This window comes from Delphinapterus leucas, chromosome 5 (assembly GCF_059928025.1).
Source record: "Delphinapterus leucas isolate spDelLeu-1000000601 "Yukka" chromosome 5, BTC_Dleu_Yukka2, whole genome shotgun sequence".
Classification (NCBI taxonomy): domain Eukaryota; kingdom Metazoa; phylum Chordata; class Mammalia; order Artiodactyla; family Monodontidae; genus Delphinapterus; species Delphinapterus leucas.
The window spans coordinates 107,816,076-107,842,831 of NC_143133.1; the positions used below are offsets into that span (position 1 = coordinate 107,816,076).

The window sequence follows — 26,756 nt, forward strand, 5'->3', positions numbered from 1 at the left end:
TAACCCTAGATGAGGCACAAGGGTCTGGGCGGCCTTGCTGTATAAAAGGTACTCAGTAAACTTTTTTGTTGTGTGAATACTATGTACAAGGTACTGTTCTCCCTGCTGCACACTACTAAAGTATGATATTCTGACCCTATAGTATAGTTGCTGAGACAGACCAGTAATCTCATAAGAGCTAAATAACATTACAAGGAAGCCTGAGTCAAGTATGTAATCAGCAGCATGAATAGGCTGTAAGATTTGGGAAGTGTTACACCAACAAGGTAGAGCTCAAGCAGGGTTTTCTAGAGAGAGGTATGACTTAGAAAACTGAAGACGAGGGGGACTAATCTAGGAGAGTCAGCGGCAAGAGAGAAAACGTAAGGCAGAAATGGCTGGTTACATTTGTGGAAGAAAATCAGCTTGACAGTACACGGCATAGGGTGAGGGAATAAAAGAGAGGTAGGAAGACTTATATTGCCTAGCGGTAGGTCTTTATCTTTTTTTTTCTTTTTAAATTTTTTATTTAGAATAATTTTAGACACAGACAAGTTGCAAACGTAGTAGAAAAATTTCCTGTGTACATTTCTTCCCAGGCTCCCCTAAGATCAGCACCTTACATAACCTTAGTTAAAATGATCAAGACCATAAAAATAACATTGGTTCAATATAATTAACTAAACTACAGACCTTGTGAAATGTCATCACATTCTTTAACGATTCTTTTTCTGTCTAATGATCTTATGCAGAATTCCACGTTGTATTTAGTTGATACTTTCTTGGTTTCCTTCAATATGTAACAGTGACTCAGTCTTTGCTTCTCTTTAATGGTCTTGATATTTGTGAAAAGTGGTCAGATATTTTGTTGAATGTCCCCTAATTTGTCTTTCTGATATTTTCATGTGATTCGAATGAAGTTATTTATTTTTTGTCAAGGATACCATAGAAATTATATAGCGTTCTTCTCAGTGCCTCATATCAAGGAGTAGGACTTTGTCTTTTAAGTACCGGCGGTTAATTGAAGACATTTGATCAGGGCAGTATTATATAAAGGAGAGTTTGAGCTCAATTCTGCAGGATACACACATAAACGCAGTGAGAGGGCAAGGTCAAAAACCATTGACTTGAATTTCTCTTGCATGAATGACACCCAAATCAATACCTCTGATGTTTCATCCCAGAGCGAGTCCCGGGGCTTTCTTTTGAGCACTGGACATCTCAGCCTGGCTCGACAGCTATCACTAGTTCTCCCTCAGAGAAACTTGTATTTCTGTTTATTGCTTTACTACTCTAAAATATGCAAGTTCAAAAGAAAAGAATTCGTGTTGTCTTTTCTCTTTTCTTCATTGCTCAAAGTCATCAGTCTCTAAGACCTGGTGATTTTGCCTTGGATCATGGTTTGCATATTTATCCCTTTCTTGCAAATAGCACAGCTTCCATAAGGACTGAGGTATACAGTTCCTTCTGTTTTAGACTGCTCTCTGAACCTCCAAGGAGATCTCCCTGTCTCTGGGCACTTAGCCCTGCAGTATACTTTGAAATCCTGAGCCAGATTTCAGTTTTTTTCAATAATGTATTCATCATCATCATGGTCATTGTAAACTCCTGAAGCATTTCTTCCTTCTCTATTTTAGCTGTGTTAAATGGGGATCGTGCTGAGCCCCAAACCCAACAATAATACAGCATTTTATTTAGTGCCTTTTATGTGTTTGGTATTATGCTAAGCAGTTTATTATTTAATTTTCCAAACAATTCTATGAGCTAGGCATTATTATTATTATCTTTATTTTATCAATGGGGAAACAGATTAAGCTACTTGTTCAAAGTCATGCAGCAGATAAATGGTGAAGTCAAGATTAGCACTCTGAACCATCTGACTCCATAGGCCCAGTGTGGAAGCAGTCTGTTGCCTGCTCCCCTTCTTTTTAATGGGGGGAAATGCATGTGGGCTATTGGACAGGGACTACCGAAGGTAGCAGCAGTCGAAGGAAAGGGCACTGGCCTTGCTAACTGTTTTTAAAAGAGACGTAAGGTTCACATTCATAAAGCAAGTCATAAATCCATATATCATAAAAGAGCACGTCCTTCTTTGTGACTACCTCAGGCTTCAAGTTGCCCTTTTGTGATATTTTTTTCCTCAAGACTGTCCTTGATGTTGATCATAAATTGATTTTACCCCATCAAAAGATGTTTTACGTGCTGATCTGAAATGATCCTAATCTCTACTCCTTACTTCCTGTTGGCTCCTTTTCTGGTTTCTGAAGTCTGAGACCAGCCTTATCTCCTACTATATAAAACCAACGCTTGCCTAGCCGTGCTGCTCTAGTTGTGTGTGCACATACTTTGTTCACTGTAATGATGATTATGATGTTGATATTAGAGGTACTTTATTAATTCAGTCATTAGATTGTAAGCTCATGTTTTTTGTGTGCTCAATCTTATCCCTAGGCCCTGGCCTAGTCCCTGGCAACAGATAAGGAGAAAGAGTAGCTTAATGGTTGAGCATATGAGCTCTAGAATCAAGCTGCTGGGGTGCAAATTTTGAGTTTGCCATTTAATTACCATGTGACTTTGGACAAGATACTTAAGTTCTTGGTGCATTATTTTCCTTATCTATAAAATGGATACAGTGAAGTACTCACATCATACAATTTAAAGACTAAATGATATAAGATAGTGAAATCACTTAGAAAAGTTCCTGGCAATAATAAGTACTAAATAAATATTTGTTATTGGTGTTGTTAGCAGCCCTCAATGAGTATTTTTTTTATATGAATTTATTTATCTTGCTGCTTTGAGTCTTCGTTGCTGTGCGCGGGCTTTCTCTAGTTGCATGGAGTGGGGGCTACTCTTCTTGTGGAGCACAGGCTCCAGGTGTGTGGGCTTCAGTAGTTGTGGCAGGTGGGCTTCAGTAGTTGTGGCGCACGGGCTTAGTTGCTCCGCGGCATGTGGGATCTTTCTAGGCCAGGGCTCAAACCCCTGTCCCCAGCATTGACAGGTGGATTCTTAACCACTGCACCACCAGGGAAGCCCCTCAATGAGTATTTGTTGACTGCATTTTGAGGGACTAATCTGTACTAATAAGCACTTTGCTGTGTGTTTTACATATATATCATTTATTCATTAATGTGACACTATGAGGTTGGTACTATTATCCACATTTTACAGGAAGAAAGTTGAAACTTAGGTTGAATGACTTGCCCTAGGTCACACAGCTTATAAGTGCTGTGCAGTCAGGATTTGCACATGGTCTGTGTGACTTCAAATCCTGTGCTGCTTCCACCGTAACACTCAGCTTTCACAGAGCTGCTTTCCAGTCTTTTCTGCCTAAGCAAGTCATAGTGCATTCCTTGAATTTATTGGACTGACTGCATCAAACTGTTATTCAAGCATCCAAGCACATGCCCTGCTTTCTGTATTAGGAATACTTTCTTCAAGGGCAGAAACATTGACACCTAATACTGCTGTATACATGGTTGACGATTATGATTGAATGCATAAATGAATGAATTGCTGTCATTGTTTCTTCAAAGGTCATTGTAAAGGACTACTAATGGTATCCTTATCAAATAAAAAAAGGAAATTAATACTGGATAATGATTATATTTCCCTGTTTATGATTTATTAATTGCCTACAGTCCTGTAGAGCATATAATAATTGAATACTCATTTTCTTAAGGATTAAAAAATAGCATGATGAACATATATTACCTTACAAAGAGGTTTTCTTCATCCTTTTAGCCCAGAAGTTAAGAATACTGACTGTGTGGGGTGTTGAGGTCATCTTTATGTATCTTTGCTTCCTTCTATCCCCTCACACATACTATAGTATTTATTCATTCACCCAATTTAGGGATCTAAGAGTGAAGAAGATAAGTAAGGTCCTCGCTCTCATGGATCTTGTATTTTAGTGGGAGGAGACAGGCATAAACAGGTAAACAAACAAAATCGTTACAGACAGTGACCGCATCTGGAATTTAACAGTTTTCCTTGATGAGGTTGGGAAGTGAGCATCTCTGCTGGGTGGACAGGAAGAGCCATGGTCGGAAGCGCACGACAGAGGGCACACATCTTTCAAAAAGGGCGCACACACGTGTTTCTTGTGTTTGGTCAGTCCCCGGTTTAACCCTCTCATGCTTGGATACAACATATGGCTTTTACTTTGTTGTTTAGCCACTTAGGTTCAAAGAGACTGTCAACAATAATGCTCTTCAAAAGTAATAGCATCAAGTGATTTTCACAGGTGCTGGGTTTCTTTTTTCTACTTCCCAGGGTGAGATGGAGCCTAGAAACAAAGCAGCAGTAGGTTTTCTCTATACCTGTAAAAAATTAGCTGTAGTCATCAGGGATGATGCAAGCAAGGGAAAAAATGCAAGAAAGAGATGAAGCCAAAAAGGACAATTTCTGATTGTAATAGTTGGTTTCTGTTTCCTATCACCGAGCAAGATGAGAAAGTTTTGCAGGGTTTTGTAGGAACAGCTTCCACGGTAGTGAAGAATGACCTCACCCTAAATGCCCTACCAGGTGCTGAGCCCCACTGTGAAAATACAAGGTTGATTTCCAACATGAAACAAGCCAGAAGTATGGAATGACATTTTCAGGTGACAGTTGTGGTTCTTTTGCCTGTAATTAGCACCTCTTAACCCTCAAACTTGCCCGTGCCTTTTTCAGGCTGTTGAAGCTCAAATCCGAAGTTTTGGGCAGACGCCTTCTCAGCTCCTCATAGAGCCCCATCCTCCCAGAGGTTCTGCCATGCAAGCGGTAAGTGCTGCCTGCACTCTCCTCATTTCTTGCCTCTATTTGAGACCCTGCTTGACATTCATAACCGTTTTTCATTGTGCTTGAGATTCTCCACCACATCTGGGCCCGTTCTTCTTATGCACTGTTTGTGAACTTGCTAACAGCCAGCAAATACTGCCTGTTCTGCAGTCTTCGGGAAGCAGACGTTGCTCCAATGCTCTAGTATTTCATCAGGTTGTGCTCTGTGTTGCAGAATTAAAAGGTCCATAATTGTCTCGTACCCTCACTCTAGGACAGAATCTCCAGACATGGATAACTTTTCTGGTTTGATCCTATGAGTGTCTAGATTCATTTTCCTATTGTGTTTATTCTTTACATCCCAATATGTTTTTCAGTTTGGGAGTTTCAATTTGGGAAGTAATCCTAATATGTAGGAAATGTTATTGAGAGTCAGGGACTTTGGAGGAAAAAATGATGATGACGATGATGATATACTATACATCAAAGCTTAGTGCATAAAACAGTGATTTATATTTCCTGTGATTCTGAGGGACAGATGGGCATTTCTTGTCTTTCACCTTGGCTCCCTCACAGACTGCTGGGGCAGGTGCTGAGACGCCAGACCGCTCTTTCCACGTGGTCTTTCATCATCAAGGAAGTTCGCCCAGGCCACTCCCATGGTGGGAGCCGTGTTCCAGGAGAACGCTTTGGCATGACTTCTTGAAGCTTGCTTTTGAACGTGCATAACACTGTTTATGCTGCATTCTATTGGTCAAAAGCAAGTCAGTCAGAGGCCAGCCCAGAATCAGGAGTAGGGAAGTAGACTAGAGCTGTAAAATACGTGGCTGTTCCTCTTTTATGGTTCCCGAAATTTCAGGGGGAAATACTTTAATGATAAAGAAAATTCAGCATAGGAACAAATACTGAATGGCATAACAAAAATCATATTTTGAAACTACAGGCAATAGGCATTGTATTTTTTCTTGAATTGTCCCTCAATAAAACAGGTTGCTCATTACTGTTTTCAATTAAGAGTAGGGGATATAATGTCTGTTTCCATAAATGTAATGAATAATTTTTTTAAAAATTTATTCATTTATTTATTTTTGGCTGCATCGGCTCTTTGTGGCTTCTCTTGTTGCGGAGCATCAGCTCTAGGCATGTGGGCTTCAGTAGTTGTGGCACACGGGCTCAGTAGTTGTGGCTCATGGGCTTACTTGCTTCGCGGCGTGTGGGATCTTCCCAGACCAGGGCTCGAACCCATGTCGCCTGCATTGACAGGCAGATTCTTAACCACTGTGCCACCAGGGAAGTCCCTGAATAATTGAAAATGGATTCTGATTCCATGTTGTGGCTTAGAATGGTAGAATTTTTTGTTAGATGCCAAGAGGGCCAGGGATACAGATGTGGTCCTCTCTGCCTCTGACCCTCTTTCTCTTCCTTCCTTTCTCTTTCCATATTTCCTTCTTCTCTGTGTCTTTTCCCCTTTTGCCCTCTTTGTCATCTTCTTTCTTCTTCCAAGTCTTTTTCCCCCTTCTTTCCCTATATGAATTGACCATTATTATAAACTACAAGCATTTAAAAAATTGTTTGCATAACCTTTTCCCCTCAGTGTTTTTAAGCAGGTGAAATCATATTTAAAAGAACATAAAGGGTAGCTTTAGTGAAAAGACTACACGAAAAATGAACATTTGGCAAGAACAATGGAAGATAATGCCATAAAAATAGTAAGAATGATTTATGTGTGGGGTTTGGAATTAGTTTTAGTAATAGCTTGTCAATGAGATGCAGGCTGCTGCGGTGCTGGCTAATGGAAGCACCTCCACTGCTCCATTGACTTTCTACCTGGGTCACGGCACAGCCTTGGTCACTGGGACCAAGAGGGAGTTCCTACTGCCAAGCCTCTCTCCATGGCAAAAGGATGACTGGTTCACTGAGGCAGGTCAGCTTTACTGTTCCGAGGGTGGCAAGGCTGGGAAGGCACATGCTTATTTGAGGATGGGAGGTCATGTCTCCCATTATCCTCGTCCTCTGAATCGAATACCTGAACCCCTTTTCAGACCTGTGCAAATTGTGTTTTTCCTCTTATACATATGTGGGTGGGAAAGAAAGGTGTGTTAGAAAGAAACCAGAGTTGTCAGCGAGTGCATACTTAATCTGGGAACACCGAATGAAATCTGGCTAGTAATTTCCTACTACTACCTCATACTGGGTTCGCAGAGGCACCCAGGATTGGATGAGGGTTTTTTCTCTTCCCCCTATTTGACCAGTTGTCCCGCTCATCCACAGCTGTTACTGTGACTCTAGACTAGCCCAGTATGCTGGGCTGGGCTTTTTCTTATTTCTAGTGTTCCTTATTCCATACTCACTAGCCAAGGATGTGATGTTGCTCCCAAGAGTTTCCTGCTACTTGCCTGCACGGGGAGCCCTAGTCAGGATGAAATGCACAGGAACAGCCAGAGAAACAGCTTGTTGGAAGGATGCAGGGGATGGTTCTGGATATGGTGTCTGTGGCTTTCTATGGAAAAGGGCTTGTCCTTGCCATGTGGCTAAGAGATGGCCACTAGAGGCACTATGTAAACAAGACATTCTTCCTATACGTTAGAGATTTTCCTGTGTTTTTTTAAGGGCATAAACATTGGAATTATTCAGTTTGAGCCTAATTGTATTTACAACATGAGCTGTTAAGCTCAGAAATATGTATCAACTTCCTTTCAGTGAGACTTCATGATGTATGTTTTAGTCTGACTTTCTCAGAGTTTATAAATTGACTTTAGTAAATATTATTTTTTTAAAAAACCTACGCAGTTGAAAAGTAAGGCTTGGTGTTTTGAAATGACATTCGTTTCCTTTTCCCAGAACTTCATCAAAGCTAGCTTATAGGATATTTTGTGGTTGGCTGATTGTTTCTCATTTTTACCCAATTTCACAGAATTCCTTAAAACTGTGTAAGAGGCTCTTTGTATAGCAAAGGTTACTTATTGATATCAGAGGTTTTAAAAATCAAAGACCCAAATGTTATTGTTTTTTACTACCATTCAGATGAGTTCCCCCATCAACCATCACTGCAGCACACACACACACACACACACGAATGTAGCAGAAATTAAAGCCACCTCGTGCTGCGTTAAGTGCATGCGCCATAATATACACCAGGTGTAGTAATTAGCAGGCACACGAAGGCTGCCTATTTGTCTGGTTTTGCTGCTGTTGCTGTATCCCCCTGTGTTTTCACACCATCAGATAGTTGGATTTAATTGAGGCCACATCAGATGAGGCATTACTGACACCTTTAATTGAATGAGCATCCAGGGAGGATTAACTCATAATATTGATTGGCTTTTAGCCACTTGCTTAGAAGGGTGTCTGGGTAGCTTATTAGTTGCCTTTATTTACACCTTTATGCAAAGAGTGCAAATAGGAATTCTTAGTGCAATATGTTTTTCTAAGTACTCTTAATAACTTTTTTTAAAAAGCACTGATAATAAAAATGCAAATGTATTTAATTTTTTATTAGCAGTTCTGAATAAATACGTGTTAAATACATGTGCCTACACATTTACATATACCTGGTGTTTTGAAATATGGCAAGAGGAAAGCAGCCAGAAGCACTTCATCAAAGTGTTTCAATTCTGAATGATACTAATCAGCTATTAGAAAATAGACATGGTAGAGGAGATTTGCTGAAAATGCACAGTGCAATTACTGTGTGATAGCATACTACCACAAAGTGTAAATAAAGCCAATAAATCAGAGTGCTGTTATGTATGTCTTGGATTATGACATATGGTTTGTAGGAATGTTCTAAATCTTAGTAGTCTTCCAGATTTATTTTGTTGCTAGTTATTAGAACAGACAATGTTTTGTTTAACATTTTCAGTTACTTTTTGCTTTTCAAAGGAGAAATCAAAAGTCTTGAGCTTTAGTTTCTTTACCAAGAGGGAGGGGCGCATCTAGCTATCTCTCTTTATCCTTAGCTGCAGCAGAAAGCAGTGGCATTTGCATTATAATAGGACAGTGTTTATGACTTGGTACACTACATAAATATATTGTTTTTACAAGTACATTTAATTATGCATTGCTTTGAAACACCTTTATAATTAAGTTTGTGTAATAATTCATAAGTTATTGTGTGTAAATAATTCATAAATTATTTCTCTACTGTAATAATACATGCATGCTGTACAGCTATTATTTTTAAATATATTTGTTAATTAATTATCTCATTATTTAGTTGTCAAAATCTTCATGCTAACTCAGCACAACTTTTGATGATCTTTGGAAATTACCGTGGCTTGCTTTTGTGCCTTATTGCCTAGTCTCATTCCTTTTTTTTTTCTCTCTTTTGTATCAATACTTGACACATAATAGCAATTGGAATGGTTTAACACAATCCCCAATACTTTGCCTATTTAGAATTGAAATCAAATCATTCTTTTAGTTCTTCATGGGAATTGGGTGGGGAAGGGAGTTAATAAAATTTATGGATTTTTAAAGTGTTTCTGTTAATGTAGTTTACTTCAATCACCTAGAAATTCAACTAATGACATACATGAAAACCAAACAAATACTAATTGCTGTTTCTATAAGCCTTTCTGCTTCACTGTGCTCTCACTTGGAACTTGTGTTAACATGGTCTTCCCTGTTCTTTTCCTGCACCCTTTCTTTCTTGTCTTTCCTTGTCTTTTCCTTCTTGTATATTTGGATCTTGTCTTGCCCACTCAACAGTATCTCCTCCTGCAGAGTCCATTGATGTTCACAGACCAAGCTCAGCAGGATGTTATCATGGTTCTAAAGTTCCCCTCCAACTCCCCTGTCACTCACGTGGCAGCCAACACCCAGCCTGGGTTGGCAACTCCCGCTGTGATCACAGTCACTGCTAACAGGCTATTTGCCGTGAACAAGTGGCACAACCTTCCGGGTAAGTAAAGAAATATCCTTATAAGGCATAGTATAACTGCTGAACACTGTATAAAGATATTTTAATATCCACCTAAATATATTATATCTCAACATTTAAGCTTTTTAGTTTTCAAGCATTAGTCTGAATCAAAATTAAACATACTTTGAAAGGTTTAAAGTAAAGTTCCCTCTGAGGCATATAATACAAAAGTTGAAACAAACTCTTTAAAACAAAACAAAACAAAACAAAAAAAACAAAAAAAAACAAACTCTTCTTTGGCATCTGGTGGTTTGTCTTTATTCCTTGGAGATAAATATTATTTCTCATATAATGATATTCTATATTGTGTCCGTAAATAGTATGTATTTATTTATCAGATGTTCCTCTTTTTTCTACTTATTCATCTGCTCAATAAACACTTCTGATTCTCTACTATGTGCCTTTTTGTACATGGCATGGAAGTATTTGTTGTGGATGATAGAAAAAAGAACACTTAAATTACCCAGCTAAAATATTACAAACCCATAAGTACATTCTGTTCTTTCATTAAGTGCTGAATAATTAGGGTAACTAATGGCAAGATACTGAAATAACCATCAGAATCACAAACAGTCAAAATTTGAAGAGACATGAGAGTTCGTCCAGTCTAGGCCCACATTTTACCAGTAAAGATACTGAGCCCCAGGGAGCTTGCCTTGTTCAGTATAACATATGGCAAGTCAGTGGCAGAGCCAGGTTTGAACCCAAGTTTTCTGACTCAAATTTTATGATCACCCCTCTGTGATTTATTGTCTCTCATTAGAACAGGAATGTTGGGATCTGGATTTAGCACTGTTCCTTTTGGCCACTAGTTAGAAATTCTTCTTTTACAGAAGGAAAATCTTTTAAAGTCCTGGAGATTATAGGCTTTTCTTCCCAAGCCATTGTTTTAGGTAGGAAATTTTAAAAGATAGATTTTAATAGTCTGTTAACTTGCTATTAAATCTGTAAAATGTGCATAAAGCACTACCCATTATAATACCTGAAATGGTTGCACAAATATAAATTCTTGAACAAGGGCCTCATGCCAAATTAAATGAAAGAGATTTTAGAATGGAACAGGATTGAATTGACGTTCAAACAAAAAGTAGGTGCACTAACTATGTTCAATAATGTAATATGGTATGCATCATGACGAATCTGTGATTGGTATCAGAATTTCTTAAATATAGCCGTTTTCCTGGCCATTAGAAGTGAAATGAATGGCGATATTTGATTAGAGAATAGATTTCATAACAGTAGAGAAAGTAGAAATCAAGGCAGGTATAGTATCTCTATTATTAGGCCCTTTTAGTCCCTTTTCTTCAAACGAACATATCTTACAGAGGTAAATGTGTATGCAGATGACATACTTATATTTTGGGACCAAAGATTATAATTTGATTAACAACTGTGATTTCTTTTTTGTTTGTTTCTTTCTCTAAATACGACTCGTTAGAAGAAGAACATGCTGACGGTGTGTTCTGCAATGCACACCAGAGGATCTACCTCTGCTGTGTGCAGTTACCCTTAGAGCTTGGCAAAAGCACCAGTGTGTGTGGCCTAAGGGCCCCTGCAAACCATGCTTATCCTGGGTGGCTAGCTGTGGTGGCTCTGAGAACCTCTTCAGTCTAAACAGAGTGACAGTACATGTGAGGAGGGACAAAACTTTTCAACTGCTAGAAAGCCCTGAGCACTCTCCACCCCTATCTTTGGTCTTAGGCTAGCAATGAGCTAGCTCAGCAGGAACTGAACTGGCTCAACCAGAGGGCTGCTAGGTCTCCAGCTGATACTTAGGCTCTCTCCCTCAGCACTGATGACTGAGCTCCTGACACACCCCTTTGGAGCAAGCCCATTTCCCTGGGCTCCCCTTAGTATCAGTACTTGATTGTCAGCTGTTCTCTTCCCTACTCCACACTTTTCTATAGATCTGTAAAGTGATTTGGGGGCCGCATCCCTCTGCTGGAGTACCACATATGGTACATCCACCTGCTCTGAGCCCAAGCTCACTTTTCTGTAAGGTAAGAGCTTGGGAGACTGCATACGTTTTGCCAATTCTTTGCCTAGAATTCTCCCTAGTGGGCTTTCTTTGGGTCTGTACCTCGTGTCACTGGTGGTTTTTGTCCCCATCCTCTGGCTTTATAGTACGACACAGCAACTCTTCACCAGATAAATTACAAAGAATGATAACATATGGAAATACACAGGTGATTCTCTTTCTACAGTGTGATCTCCAATTCTCAATACACCTACACCTAAAAATATTAAGCATCCATTTTGTTAAATCTGTGCCTCATTTCAGGTATGTTTATTTACATAAATCTGATCTTTCATCCTGTGTTGTGCTGCCTTTACCTGTCAGTACGCCTTGATTTAAAACAAATGTCAAAACTTCCTAACAGCTTCTTTTTCAATGAATATCAAATTCATGTTGCAGTTTTTTTTTTTTAGTTTAGATTCTGGTTCTTTTCTGAGGTTCTGTGATTTCCATAGCTTGTTCATTAGACAGCTAGCTCCTGTCAGTGCAGTGTCTGAGTCCTGATTTAGGGGAAAAATCATCTTTATCCTTCCATCTCACTCAAAGGACCTTGCAGAGCCTCTGAAACAATAAAGTAATGGCTCCTAATGTCTATAGAGCATTTTGTAGGTTCTGAATACTGTTTTAATCACTTCACACATATTAACTCACTGAATCCCCTCAACAACCTTAGGATGTAGGTTCTGTATTTAGGTTGAAATTTGCCATTTCTGTAGGTCAGAAAGCCAGGTATTGGTGATTTCATGTGGTTCAACCTAACCCATCTAACCTGTTTTACAGAGCAGGAATCTGAAACACCGAGACAACATAATTTTCCCAAGGTCACACAGGCAGTTAGTGACAGAACTGGGATTTGAGGCATGACCAAAGATAGTTAACCTCCTAAATCTGTTTCACTGACAGTCTGGTTTCAATGTTTCTATGATCCCAGATTCTCAAAGTCGTAGCGAAAACTTCTCAAGGTACTGGTATTGATTGGTACTGGTATTACTGGAAGTAAATGGCCCTGTTGGGTAAATCAGAGGCTGTGGTGCATTTTCCCCGATGATTCCCTATATGTGCCCTGTGATTTCTTTACTGGCAGAGCTAGTAATCAGCAACGACAATACCCTCAGTAAAAGAGGGAGTCGTATGCCTTCCTTTTTTCATCTACTTTAATGTCTTATACATACTCAACTCTAATTTTTAGTGCTAATATTGTACTTACTCAGGTTATTTTATCAGTATTAACGATCTTCCAAAAGATCATTGAAAAAGCCTTGAAAAGTTGGCATTTACTAAGAGGGGAAGCGCTAACATCAGAAATTTAGAATTAATCTGATGAACACATTGGGATGTATCCCATTTTTATTTTCAGCCCCTCAAGGACAGTCAGAAAGACTTCCTAAAGTCTGATGATAGTAATATCATCTTAACCTTAGTGTCTGATGATATTAAGCAGAGCTCTAATTCCAACCAAGCAGTAGTTTAAATGCTTACGAGTCTATAAAAGGCAGATGTGGACCAGATTGAATGGCTGAGTTATTGGAGGAAAATCGTTTGGAAAAGGACCGAGAATTTAACTGTCAGATTTACAAAGCTGAAAAAGATCATCTATTCTAAACCCTTCATTCTGGGGCTTCTGATTTGCCTAAGGTTGCACAGCTGGCCAGTGGTCACTCCTGCTTCTCACAGCACTTCCTCTCCACCTCAGGTCCTTCTGCCTTTCACAGGGAAACAGCCTACAGAATCTCTTTTCAATCACAAAATATAAGTACATCTGAACCTTTAGAACTATTTTGAGAATTAAACAAACTGTTCTTAGTATGGATTGATTTTTGTTACTCATTTGCTTCTCAGAGTATTTTTAAATTGAAACTATGGAAATATTAAATATTAATAAAAGTTTTTTTAAAACTGCAATCAGATCTTTAGGAAAACATTTCAGCCAAATGCATTTAACTAAAACATTTATCTGCAGATAGCTTTCTTTATTTTTATTCAAACTTTCAATTGATTGATTTTACGTGATGGATGAAACATTAAATGCTCCTTGACTTAGAGCTTTCCCTTTCTCCATCATAAATTGACGTTTTTGTGGCTCCTTTGTGCTGCAGCATTCAAAACTGCCTTTTTAAGAAGTAACAAAAAAATAGTATTTGCTACAGTCAGCAGATGGTTGTCACATTTTGTTTTCAGTGCGCCTTACCACTTAATTTTGTTTTGTTGCAGAATCAGAGGTTGCCAGTGAAGCATCTGCTATAGCTTATGGCCTAGGACTGGAGCCACTGCTGATGGCACATGCTCAGAACAGCACTAATCTAAAATAAATGTTTAATAAGCTAGCATAGAAGCACCTGGAATTTTTTTTCTTTAAATTTTACAAAACTGTATGAAAAATTTGGAGGTTAGAAACAATTCCACGTGAGATTCGACTTACACATTTTAATGTAGTTTAGTATATGAAAAATAATGCTTTTTTTTTTTATCGTTTGTGAATTCCAGCTCATCAAGGTGCTGTACAAGACCAGCCATGCCAGCTGCCAGTGGAAATCGATCCTCTCATAGGTCTGTCACTTCCTTCTCTCTTTGCGATTCATTAAGCTCTGTATGGTGGCCCTGAAGTGTAGATTACAGTTGTTTTTCACTTGCTGGTTGCTGGGAATGGAATTTTCCTGATAAACCATTTGCATGCAAATTGGAATGCAATGAGCTGTGGCTATGCTGGTATTTCATCAACTCCCCCTCGTTGGTTTGCCTAATTTGAACAGGCCTAGGACGCGTGTCACTGAAAATTAATATGGATGCTGTAATAATGTGTGATTGAGAATGCGCATGAAGTTCTGTCAGGATAATATTGGATCTTTTCATCACTCAGACTTGTTGATGAGCAGGAGCGAGGCTCGTTATGATGAATTGGTGTACCAGTAATGTGATGGAGCTTCTTTGCTCGGGAAATTTTCATAATAACAGTGGGGTTCTTAGCAGCACTGTGTTGAGAAAAATAAAACTGTAGTGCCAGGGTTTCATCATTAAAGGAGATCAGTCCTTTCTTCCTGGACGCTCCATTCAATCTGAGGGGATTAATGTGCAATTGCAGAGCAGTTTCAAAGTTGAAATATATGGCCCAGCCAATGGCAGTGTTAAGGTATTTGTATTCATTTTCCTAGGGTCCTACAGCCCAATAAATTGCCATTGGAGGTTAAATTTGTTCAGGGTGAAAAAAAAAAAAGAAAAAAGGAGGAGCCCAGAAAGAGCCATTGGGATGAAATGACTGTCTGCAGCAGATGACTTAGAATATATAATTGCTGTTGTGCTTTTTGAGTAGGTTAGTTGAAATCTCCACTTTAGCATTTTTCAGCCTATAGTGGGGATTTCAAATGTGGCCCCACTAAGAGTGTTAAGCCTTGATATTGAAGATTTTAGTCAATAACTTTTAGAATAAAAAACTTAATTACCTAGCTGCAGGGGTGTGCTACTAGCATGGATGTTTGGCCTGCAATTTTGTCAAATTGCCCTGGCACAAGTAAACTTGTTAGTATTTTAAAGTTTTTAGATAAAGCATATGAATAAGCTCATTGATTATTTTAAAATTCAAGGTGTTCCCTTTGTGTATGTCACCTTTTTTTGTCTTTAACACCATTGTTTCAGTGGAGAGCTAAATGACCACCATTTGCAGATTAATTATCAAGATGAACTAAAGTAACCTTAAGCTCAAAACTAAGTCTTTCATCATTTCCCCAAATATAAGCAGAAATCTAAGAACTAACTATCTATATGAAGGATAATTACTACCCTGCTTCCTAAATCTTATTTTGCTTTGAGTAGATATGATTTGCTGTATATTTTTTAAAAACTTAAATCCTCACTTGGGTAAAGTTTTAAGAGTCAGGAAAATAATAAAACCCATTTGCTATGCTACTTAAAGCCTGATTTCTGAAGTATAGAATCATTGTTTGTCTTAAACCTTGACAATGAATATCATATAGCATAAAGTCTAAATTAATTCAGAAATTGTGACCCTTTAGACAAGGCATGGTGAACTTTTTTGGTAAAGGGCCAGATAGTCAATATTTTAGGCTTTGTGGGCCATAAGGTCTCAGACACAACTACTTAAGTCTGCTGTCATAGCACAAAAGCAGCCACAGACAATATATAAACAACTGAGCATTGCTGTGCTCCAATAAAATTTTATATACAAAAACCAGGCACAAGCCAGATTCAGCCTGCAGGCCATAGTTTTCTTCCCTACTCTAGATCATTGGTCCTCAGACTGTTTGCTCCTGTATCCCTAAAATAATTGTTTAAAACCACGTACCTTCTCACACATTTTTAAGTTGGCATCTGAAAGTTTAAATGTGACATCATCACAAGTTTAAGTAGTTACAATGGTTATTGTTTTGGCATAGTGTATAAAATTTTAAATACATCCAGTAGAATCTAAATATCAAAGTCACTTGAGAGTCAGCATTTTCTGTTTTAAAAAGTGCATGAAAAAGCTTTTAACATTTGAAAATTTTATGTATTCCTTTCTCATCTTGAATTTATATTTTCATTGTACTTTCCTTGCACAATTTTATTTTAACTTTAGAAAATTGATTACCCTACTATACTGTTTTCAGCAATAAAAATATGTATGTAAATGTAACATTGAAATTTCCTGTGACCATAAGGCTCAGCTCAAAAAGTTAATCTGCATTGAGTTATTACAAATATTATTAATACACACTTATTACAATTTAAAATTTTAATAAATATTATTGAACATAAAACACATTTATTGGAAATAGGAAATACAGCTTTAATGAAATGAATAGGGCTTTTCTGTTCATGTATTCATGGATAAACATTATTTGTTGCTGAATGAGACAGAATTTGTCAACAGTTCTAATCTTTTGGGTTTTTTTTAATAGATGGAAGCTTTGAGGAATGTTACATAAGAAAATAGATGGGAAAGGAAAGAGTCTTATTTTAACAATGTCATTCAAATCTTTGAACTCTTTCTGAGTTATGTGACAAAATTCACAGAGTGATGTATTATTAAGGATTACTTTTACGGTCTATCATTAAATAACCATTTTAACAATCTGTCACTGAAACTTATTTTTAATGATCTATCAATTGACAGCATGATTAGATCCTCCTTCCATTTTATAGAAAGCAATGAATTGGAAACCACCTGCCCTGCAGAATGATTTGATACCTAGGCGTTCACCTTCCAGCATCACATCAGTATTTTGAATTGGCCCCTTTTTACTATGGGGCTTTACTATAAAAGCACCATAGTAAAATTCTGTCTAGTGGAACAAGAGCATGTAAAAAGGGAGGTAAGAAAGGAAAACTCACAGGAGAGTTCTCAGGCAAATCTGTTTTAGGCAAGAGAACATATGAAAGTTGAGGAACTAGAAATTGATTCCCTTAAAACCATCTGTGCCTGTGTGTCCCTTGGGAAATCTTATACCCCAAGGGATATGCATGTCCCAGTTTGAAGACTGCTTATCTAGACAAATATACCTAATTTTCATCAAATAAAAATACTTTCCGTATGGAATCTTAGGAAGTTTACTAGAGAAAATAAAGAGAGATAAAGGAAAGGCAGTTGGGAGATTATATCGATTGGATGGATGGATGGTGGATGGATGGATGGATGTGGGGTTGCAATGTTAAATTATAAGTAAGCACTTATTTGGAAAATAGGTCATCTGAATGCTGAAGGGGCATCAGCCTTTACCCATGGGTACTTTGTGGTCATTCAATTCAAAATTATGCACATGCCCAGATCTGTCAAATTAGGTCCTCCCAGGAAATCATGCCAAAAAGATGAGTGAAGTTTGTATCATAGGAGCGAAAGTCATATAAACATTGGCAAAAATAAACATTGTTATAATTTTCATGTGGAATGAAGAACTGTAGTAACCAGTATAGAAAATACTACATATCTTGTCTTTAATTGCTAGGTTTCTTGGAATTAAAAAACTAAATGGTATCGCACAGCTTCACTGCAGTGAGATGCTAATGTCTCTCCATGATACACTATGATACATAAAAGGTTTTTTCATCTGCCAGCAAGTTCCCTTTGTGTGGAAGGAGGTAGGGAGTGATTCTCGGCTAGAAGTGGCCCTTTTTACTACCGCTATCACTTACTAGCCCATTAATCTCCCCAAAGTATATGAAGCCTATTATCAAATAGTATCTAATAATCCTACATGGTTAAGTTGTATAGTCAGACACTAGCAGAATTTTGCAGTATTTCACATGTATATGAATATGTTTGCTGTGTTGCGTATGCCATGAGGGCGAGGGATATTTTATTCCTCTGTATTCCAGCACAGGACTGGAGAGTATTTTGAACACTTTTTTCTTCCATATTACTTTCTGAGCCTTCTATTGAATTGGCCATATTAACTTAGTTACTACATACAATGAATATAACATAGATATATTTCTTTTTTTAATTTTTATCAACAGTGCATCTATGGTATTTTTTTCCCCAAAAAACTGCAAACTATGGTACAAAGAACATAATAATCAGAGGCAGAAATTTATTTTGTTTGTTCTCATGTCTGGTATGATCAAGTTTCTTTAGCAGTGTAAGAACCATAATTTGTATTGGAAAGTTGGTGATGAAATAACTCTTAGATCACTAGCAACAAAGCTTTCTATCTGTTTGGCTTCATAAAGCCAAAAAAGGCATCTCAGTGAGAATTCCTTTGCTGATAATGACACACTTGATAGTGTATTTCTGGAGGATTATTACTCTTCACACGTGCATGATGTTGCTCTGTGTCTGACCTTGTGCCTTGTGACAAAGCCCATCTCAAGTGCCCTGTAGCGCTTTGAAAACACACTGCCAGACTGGCTTGTTTTATTGCTTACAGGAGTAAGAAAGTGGCAGTGTGCTATGCTTTGACTTCTTCAATTACAAGTATCTTTAATAAATAGTCATTTTACCCTTTCCTTACATGCAAGTGCAGCTGTAAACAGGGGAAATGGGAGTTCACATGTAGTCAAATTAAAGACCTGTTAAAGCCAAAGTAGTACAAGATGCTACAATATTTCAAATATATGACATTTATATTCTAGTATCTCTTCCTTGTGACAAAAAGTTAAAGGTAATAGATTGTCACAACATGAATCCATTCTCATGACAGTAGATGTAATGAGATTGTCGGAAACACAAACCTAACTGTGATGCGATCTGGAGATTCTAATCTAGTTTGGTCCTGCCCAAGAGCTAGATAGCATGTTCTGAGAATTGTATACTATGTATTTTAAAATTGTAGTGTATTATTGTTTCTTTCCTCTAGGCAGAATTTCTTACTGAGCTGTTGAATTTGGCTACCCCTGTTCTTCCGACAATCAGATTGTGTTTTCCTACTTGGTTTCTCAAATATTACTATATTGAATATTAAAGATCAGATATTCTTATCCTGGAATGTATTGTCTCTCCTCCCTCAGCCCCAACCCCCAGTATGACAAACTATGGGATTTCTTTGCGCATGTGGGTTTAGGAGGCTTTTTTTTCTTCCTCTGTTCTCATAGCCAGCAATACAGGAATGCACAGGAGGCAAATCACTGACCTTTTAGACCAAAGTATTCAAGTGCATTCCCAGTGCTTTGTCATCACTTCGGACAACCGCTATGTTCTCCTCTGTGGCTTCTGGGATAAGAGTTTTCGAGTCTACTCTGCAGACACAGGTAACTTCATCATTTCTTCATCAGTGAACTAAAGTTTATGACAGGTGATGTTCAGAGGCTTGAGAATGCTTTCTCATCTTCTTCCCTCTAAAAATTACAGAATTCTAAAATTTGTGAAATAAAGACAGTTTTCTCCTTTCAAGTAATAATCTACTCTTTAGTCCATTATTAAGTTAACTTCAGAATGCTTTTAAGAGGCAGTTTTTGGTAGGCTTGTCTCCCAAGCTTCATACTTGCAGAATGAACGATTCATTTCGAAAGCATATCCTGGTATGTAAATACTATATGCACGTGTATATGCATAATCTTACGGCAAGTGCACATACTTATAGGTGTATTTCCCCACTTTAGTGTTATATAAAGGTTATTTTTTTCCCTACTGGAAATTCTCATTAAGTGTATTTCTTGGGAGCAGATATCTTGCCTCCACACAATTCTGCACAGAATCTTGCTGAAAACTACACCATCATGAAGGAAAGTAGCTGACTACTGATTTTATGTGTGACAGGAGGTCTTGTTAAAAATATAAAAGTTTAAGTATCGGACTTCCCTGGTGGCGCAGTGGTTGAGAGTCCGCCTGCCGATGCAGCGGACGCGGGTTCGTGCCCCCGTCCGGGAAGATGCCATATGCCACGGAGCCGCTGGGCCCGTGAGCCATGGCCGCTGAGCCTGCGTGTCCGGTGCCTGTGCTCCGCAACGGGAGAGGCCACAACAGTGAGAGGCCCGCATACCGCAAAAAAAAAAAAAAAAAAAAATTTAAGTATGTATATTCATTTGCATGCATCTTCCCAAGGGACAAACCAAACTCAAATCAGTATTATTACACAATATCCAGTCCAGTAAATGGTTGTATATTTTTGCATATAGGAAATTGAGAACATTGAAAAATTTAATGGAGTCTCTTTAAAGTATTTTAGAAACTGTTAGAGGATGAAGTAAACTTATAGTAAATATGTAGTTGTATATTTAAAATAATTAAAATTAGATATTAATGCATTAGAACTTGATAGATACTGTGGAAGTAGATAGTTCAACTAAAACAAGGATCTACAAATAAATATCTTGATTAAATGTTGTGGGATAAGAAATTTTTAAAAACGGAAATTTCTAGTTAATTAAATGTTTTACAGCAAATCATCTTTCAGTTATGTTAATAATCTCTATAAAATATGTGAGTCCATGCTCCTGCCTTAGTAAGTATAGCATATTAAAAAATTAATTCTTGGGCTTCCCTGGTGGCGCAGTGGTTGAGAATCCGCCTGCCGATGCAGGGGACACGGGTTCGTGCCCCGGTCCGGGAAGATCCCACATGCCGCAGAGCGGCTGGGCCCGTGAGCCATGGCCGCTGAGCCTGCGCGTCCGGAGCCTGTGCTCCGCAATGGGAGAGGCCACAACAGTGAGAGGCCCGCGTACCGAAAAAAAAAAAAATTAATGCTTGGTTATCCAAGGAGTTTGTCCTAGGTATATTTTGATGATAGCATTGTAACAATAGCAATGAGAGAGTAGGGGAAAATAGTTAAATATGTACTGTGCATAGAATAAACCCTAGAAGTTGTTTTCAGGCATGGTCCTGTTTAATTTTTGTTTTATGGAATTGATGATCTAATTTTCTCGTAATTTCCATCTTTATTCTGTAGAATAAAGAAAGAAAGAAAACATTATCATTCAGGTCTTTCTGATTATTTGGGTTTTTACTAGATGTTTAGGTCTGTGAGGTTGATTATTATTGAATCTAAAACTCCTCTGGAACTCTTTAAAAATGCAATAGGGATTGAAAAGCTTTCCTAAAATATATTTATTATTATAATGAATTTTCTCTGATTTAATTATCAGATTTAAATTTTAACCTTTTCTTTCACTATTATGGTAATGACAACCCTGGCATTATTTGACCTCAAACTGTGGTCCCTTCTCACACAAACTTTCAGATTAAAATTGTTACATCCTCTCACAAGTTTTCCTTAAACATTCTTTTAGATTGCATATTGTTTTTTATACATTAAAAATTATTTTTTTAAAAAAATTATTTTTTAACTCACATACAGTAAAATTGATTTTTTTGGTTATAGTTCTGTTCGTCTGGGCATTGTATACAGTTACGCAGCTGCCACCACCACCACAGTTAAGACGCAGAGCAGCTGAGGTCCCCCAGAACCCCCTGTGCTGCCCTTTTGTGGTCAGCCCCTTCCCTCAGCTCACCCCCCTCAGAACCGCTGATGTAGCCTTCACCCCTATAATTTTGCCTTTACCAGAATGTCAGAAAATGGGATCATATATATATCAGCCTTTGGTTTTGACATTTGAGGCTTTTTGAATTTGTTGACATTTCATACCGTTTTAAAAAGACGTTGAATATTAATATTTGTAAAGTAAAGCTAACCTCCCTTTTATATAATACTAACAATTAAAATAATTCTTGTAGTCACACAGTTCCCTAGAATTTACAGAATTCCTTCTTTCTCATACATGATATTGTGTCAGCCTGACAATAATCCTATGAGATACAACAGGTGTCCTTCGCTCCATTTTTCAGGTGATGAAACCGAGGTTTAGAAAGGGTAAGTAACTTGTTGATATCTGCATAGATAATGGTGCTAGAACTGGGCATTGGAGCCAACTCCTCGGACTTCAGGTGTGGCATCTTTGTGACTATACCATGTTATCTCATATAAGTGTTACCTGTTTAAAAACTAGGTTCCTAGAGCATCTGCCATGTTACTTTACTTAAACTAGATGACGTTCCTTCCCCTTTCCAAAAGCCTTCTACTTTATTACTTCTTAAAACATGCATATGCGTGTGTATGTATAAAACATTTTCTAAGAAGTAGCCTCATTTTAAACTTCATTTCAGTGGGACTGACTTACCACGTACACTAAAAATATTTATACTTGCCAGGAAAGTTGTGAAAAAAATCTCAAATGATAGTTCTAATATCTTTCTTAGTATCTTGTATACAAACTCTGATGCTAGTTTTATTTTAAATTATTTAAATTTTATACGTGTCTGTGTTTTTATGATAATAGGAATATTAAATATTTTCTCCTAAGTTTGGCAGAGACACAGGGAAAAATTGTATGATCAATAATATATAATGGCATAGCTATCACAAGTGTTGAATTCAATTATATTTTGGCACATAAGCCAAAAAAAAAAGTCCTTCTCTTATTAGATTTGGCGGGGCAGGGAAGCGGGGGTAGAGAGAAACACGGTTGTAACAGGAAATTCTTTAAACATAAATCATGTTTTCGGGACACAACCAGAACAGCAGAGGCAACAATAAAACCTTCCCTCGGCAGTGGGAATTATTTTCAGGCCACATTTTAGATTCAATGGTGCAGAGTCCTGAGCTTGAATTTTTTTTACTTGTAGCACAGCTGTCAAATAAAACATTAACTAGAAAATTTGTTCTGTCAAAAAGAAGATATTCTAGTGCTTGTGGTAATATTTGATATTAGTGTGTGGAGAGGTGGACTGGTATTAAAGGAAACAAAAAAAAAAGGTTGAGGAACACTTATGAGATTATCAGAAAATAATTTACCAAAAAGAGCAGCAGGTATTTATATGCTGTGATTTATTTACGAGGAGTGAACCTCAACCTCATAGCAATAACAAATATTGCTAAGGAAGGCTGCCAGAAGAGGAAAAAGCAAACTGAAAAAAATAATGTTTTCCAAAGTTGAGCCCAAAGGATAAATTATAGAGAATGAAGTTAATTTGTATTAAAATATGAAACTCTTTAGATGTAAATACTTAAATGTCACTCCCTCATCTCGATCTTCCAAGCAAATAGCTGCTCCTTTGCAAGCCTCCTGGCGTACGTGGAGCATTTGGGTTTCCTGTATGCCATGACCTCAAGTACCTAATTGTAGTTGCTTTACTCATCCTCACTTCTACAACCCACTGAATTGATGGGTATCACATCTTAAATAGGCCTACTCTAAATAACCCATTTAAATCACTCCTGTAGTTGACATGCTCTCAGCATTTAGTATAGGCTGAGGCAGAAGTCACTGTACATACAGAAGTCAAAAACATAATCACATTATGGGGTGTTCAGTTTTTTCAGTAGTTAAAACTCACTGATTTAACCTGCAGTTTTCGAATGAGAGTGCATTCAGCTCCCTAACTTTTGTCTCATCCTTAGTAAGGCCTGCCTCTAATCTAACCCCACCCAATTTACCCCTAAACCTCTCTACTTTGTCCTTCATATAAATTGTAAATGATGCAAAAATTATTAGATTTTTAATATTTAATTTGCTTTCTTCTTTTCCATTTTTTTATTCTAGAAAGTCTTGACTTTTTCTTACCATATCCTTTATTGATAAAAGCTAATTTTTAAAATGAATGTTTTGGTGTTAATTTAAAAGGTTGAAGAAATTCAGAAGTGAACATTTTTAACATTTAGCAGTTAAAATACCTGCTTTGACTAAAGTCTTTATCCATAGGAGAAAAAAAATGTCCTTTATTAATTTTGCAATTTGAGATTGATATGAGTCTAATCTTAAGTTACTCTTAGTAGACTGTGTACAAGAGAAAACACTGTATTTGACTTTCCATCTGATTTGGATAAAGTACATCTCAGTATTTTACTTGTAAATGTGCAGACTTTATAATAAGCTTTGGGTTTATTAAAACCAATAATTTAAAAAATTTAGTGGAAATACTTTTAGTTCTATGTATTGTTATCTTGAAAAGTTTATACATGTAGATACATGTAGATACCAATACTTAATTGAGACCTTAAGCTTTAGAATAGGTTATGATGTGTTCCAAGTTAAACATAATAAACTTTTTAGGCATACTTATTTTTTTCCAGCTTAATGGCTTTTATCTTGAACATCTGAATTGTATTTTTTATGACCCCACTGAAACGCTTATTTGAAAAAGAAGAAACACTCATGCTGAATATTAAGGGTAGACATTCTATGACATTCATTTGTAGATTCTCTAGACATTTCAAAGAGAAACGTTAGCTAGAAACTATAGGGAGAGAGTGGAAGGGCTGCTATAGATATTTAATTCTTTAAACAAGTTTGTGTGAATTATAAACACCATATCTGATTAAGCAAAACAAATCTAAACGGTTTTTTTCTCACACTATCATATGAACAGTTCATCCTGTGTTTAACATCCTAGATACACAGTAAGTTTACCGGATACCCCCGTCCTCACCCTACGCCTAATCATTACTGTTAAACCGTCATAATCTTAATTTCATCATCCTCCCGCCTCCCCAGGAACTTTCATCCTTCAGGCAATTAAAACAAAGAAAGAATGACCTGGCTCAGATTGTGGTGACAATATGTTAGTTCTTTTATCAAAATTTAGTTCATGTAAGCCTGATTTGAAGAAGCTGGGGAAGGGTAAGCTGGGACAAAGTGAGAGAGTGGCATGGACATATATACACTACCAAATGTATAAAATAGCTAGTGGGAGGCAGCCGCATCGCACGGGGAGATCAGCTCGGTGATTTGTGACCACCTAGAGGGGTGGGATAGGGAGGGTGGGAGGGAGGCGCAAGAGGGAGGGGATATGGGGATATGTGTATATGTATAGCTGACTCACTTTGTTATACAGCAGAAACTAACACACCATTGTAAAGCAATTATATTCCAATAAAGATGTTAAAAAAAAAACAGAAGCTGTCCAAAGTGGCTAATACTGTCCTTGTATAGATCACTGAAGAATAGAAGAAGAAATAAATTGGCTTTACTAATTCAGAGATGGGTTTGTATTAGTGAAGTTTGAATGATAGAGTATCTACAGAAAGGCAACTAAGTTTTGCTTTGTTTTGAATCATACAGAGTAACTTAAAATTGTTGAAATGGTTCCAAATAAGGGTTTTCCTGGGCCTGCTTTAATCAGTAGACATGATTCATTTGTAATTTATAGGAGCTATGTATAATAACATTATTAGTTGAAATAGTTTTAACATATGTCTTAAATGTGACTATCACTCTTCAATTGATTTTGTGGTTGTTGTTAACTATTCAAAGAAAACTTTTAGGTTGGACCAGGTCAAATTTTATTATAAGATCGGAATTATCAGAATCAGATTAATACAACTTCATTATCTTCTTAAGTGAAATGATCACTGGAAATTTTTTCAATTTTTTAAATAGCAGTTTTAAAGAAAATTGTATTGTATTTCAGGAAAATTGATCCAAGTGGTGTTTGGCCATTGGGATGTCGTCACTTGCCTCACTCGTTCGGAGTCATATATTGGGGGAAATTGCTACATTCTCTCAGGGTCACGTGATGCAACCCTTCTGCTCTGGTACTGGAATGGAAGAAGCAGTGGGATTGGCGATAATCCAGGCAGTAAGTACAATTTATTTTATAAGTAAACTTTTACAAGTGATGTATAACATTTTGCAGTGAGGTTACCTATTTCATCATGGTGAAAGTGAAACTGAAGTATCAAGTAGTTTTAATTTCTTAGTTATAATTTAAGAAAGGTCTGGATAGCCTTGTTATTAACATTTTGTGACCATTGATAATTCAAATTCAAGCATGAAATCTCAGTTTTCATGTTATCGGTTATTCTTATGATCTGAAAATACTAGTTCTTCACTGATAATGGCCATCACCAAATAAAATAGAGGTGTTTCATTCACAAACAATAAGATATAACATAAAAGAGCAATCACACATTATCTTGTTTATTGAATTCATGTTTTAAAAGAGCAAAAACATTATAATTTCATGGAAACAAACCAGTCTTTAGAAAAAATATGCTTTCATTTACGTATCAAAAGATAAAACAGGTCATAAAAGGCCAATACGGAATATTCACATTGGCTCTTGGTTTTTCAGATGGGAAATTAAAATGTTCACCAACAGCCTTAAACATCTTTATGAAACTATGCTGAAGGCAGTAAAACAAAAAATGTGTAACCATTTAAAATTGTAATTCACAGAAGGCAAAAAAGGAAGCAGCTACCATTAAAACCAGTCACACACAGCTGCAGAAAAGAAATGGCTTTAGAAAAACACATTAAGAAGTAGGAAAAAACAATTAAAGGGACCACATGAAAAATGAGAATTTAATTAAAATGATTATGACAACACTGAAGAGTTCCTGCAAGAATAGCTTTAGATTTTTACTTCATAAGGTAGAGCATTTTAACTGCCCTTAAATATTTAGTTTCTTAATTTAAAGCAAGTTGCAATGTATTTGGTTAAGGAAGGATCATGTTGTTCCTGATGACTTTACCTGAATACTGTGGTACTTACTTCCGTCACTCAGTCCCAAATTATAAAACAGTCTGAATATGTTTAAGTCCATCATATTTTGAATTGACTTCTTAAAGTTATGCTTATTAAATGTATATTATTTGTATGAAAGTGAAACCTCCTAAAAAAATTTACTCAAGAGCCAGTACAGTTTTAAAAGA

General features: G+C 37.1%; 1 protein-coding gene across 4 annotated transcripts in view; it reads left to right on the top strand.

Annotated features, from left to right (window-relative positions):
• LRBA (LPS responsive beige-like anchor protein) overlaps positions 1-26,756 on the top strand; it is a 748,688-nt gene that overhangs the window by 695,317 nt on the left and 26,615 nt on the right. For 3 of the 4 annotated variants that reach the window (XM_022599722.3, XM_022599721.3, XM_089911301.1), the window contains 5 exons: positions 4,654-4,743; positions 9,451-9,643; positions 14,166-14,228; positions 19,203-19,358; positions 25,513-25,680. In XM_022599722.3, the coding sequence (XP_022455430.1) occupies positions 4,654-4,743; positions 9,451-9,643; positions 14,166-14,228; positions 19,203-19,358; positions 25,513-25,680 (670 nt within the window). The remainder of the gene's footprint in view (positions 1-4,653; positions 4,744-9,450; positions 9,644-14,165; positions 14,229-19,202; positions 19,359-25,512; positions 25,681-26,756) is intronic. The other variant, XM_022599723.3, reaches the window with a different exon arrangement.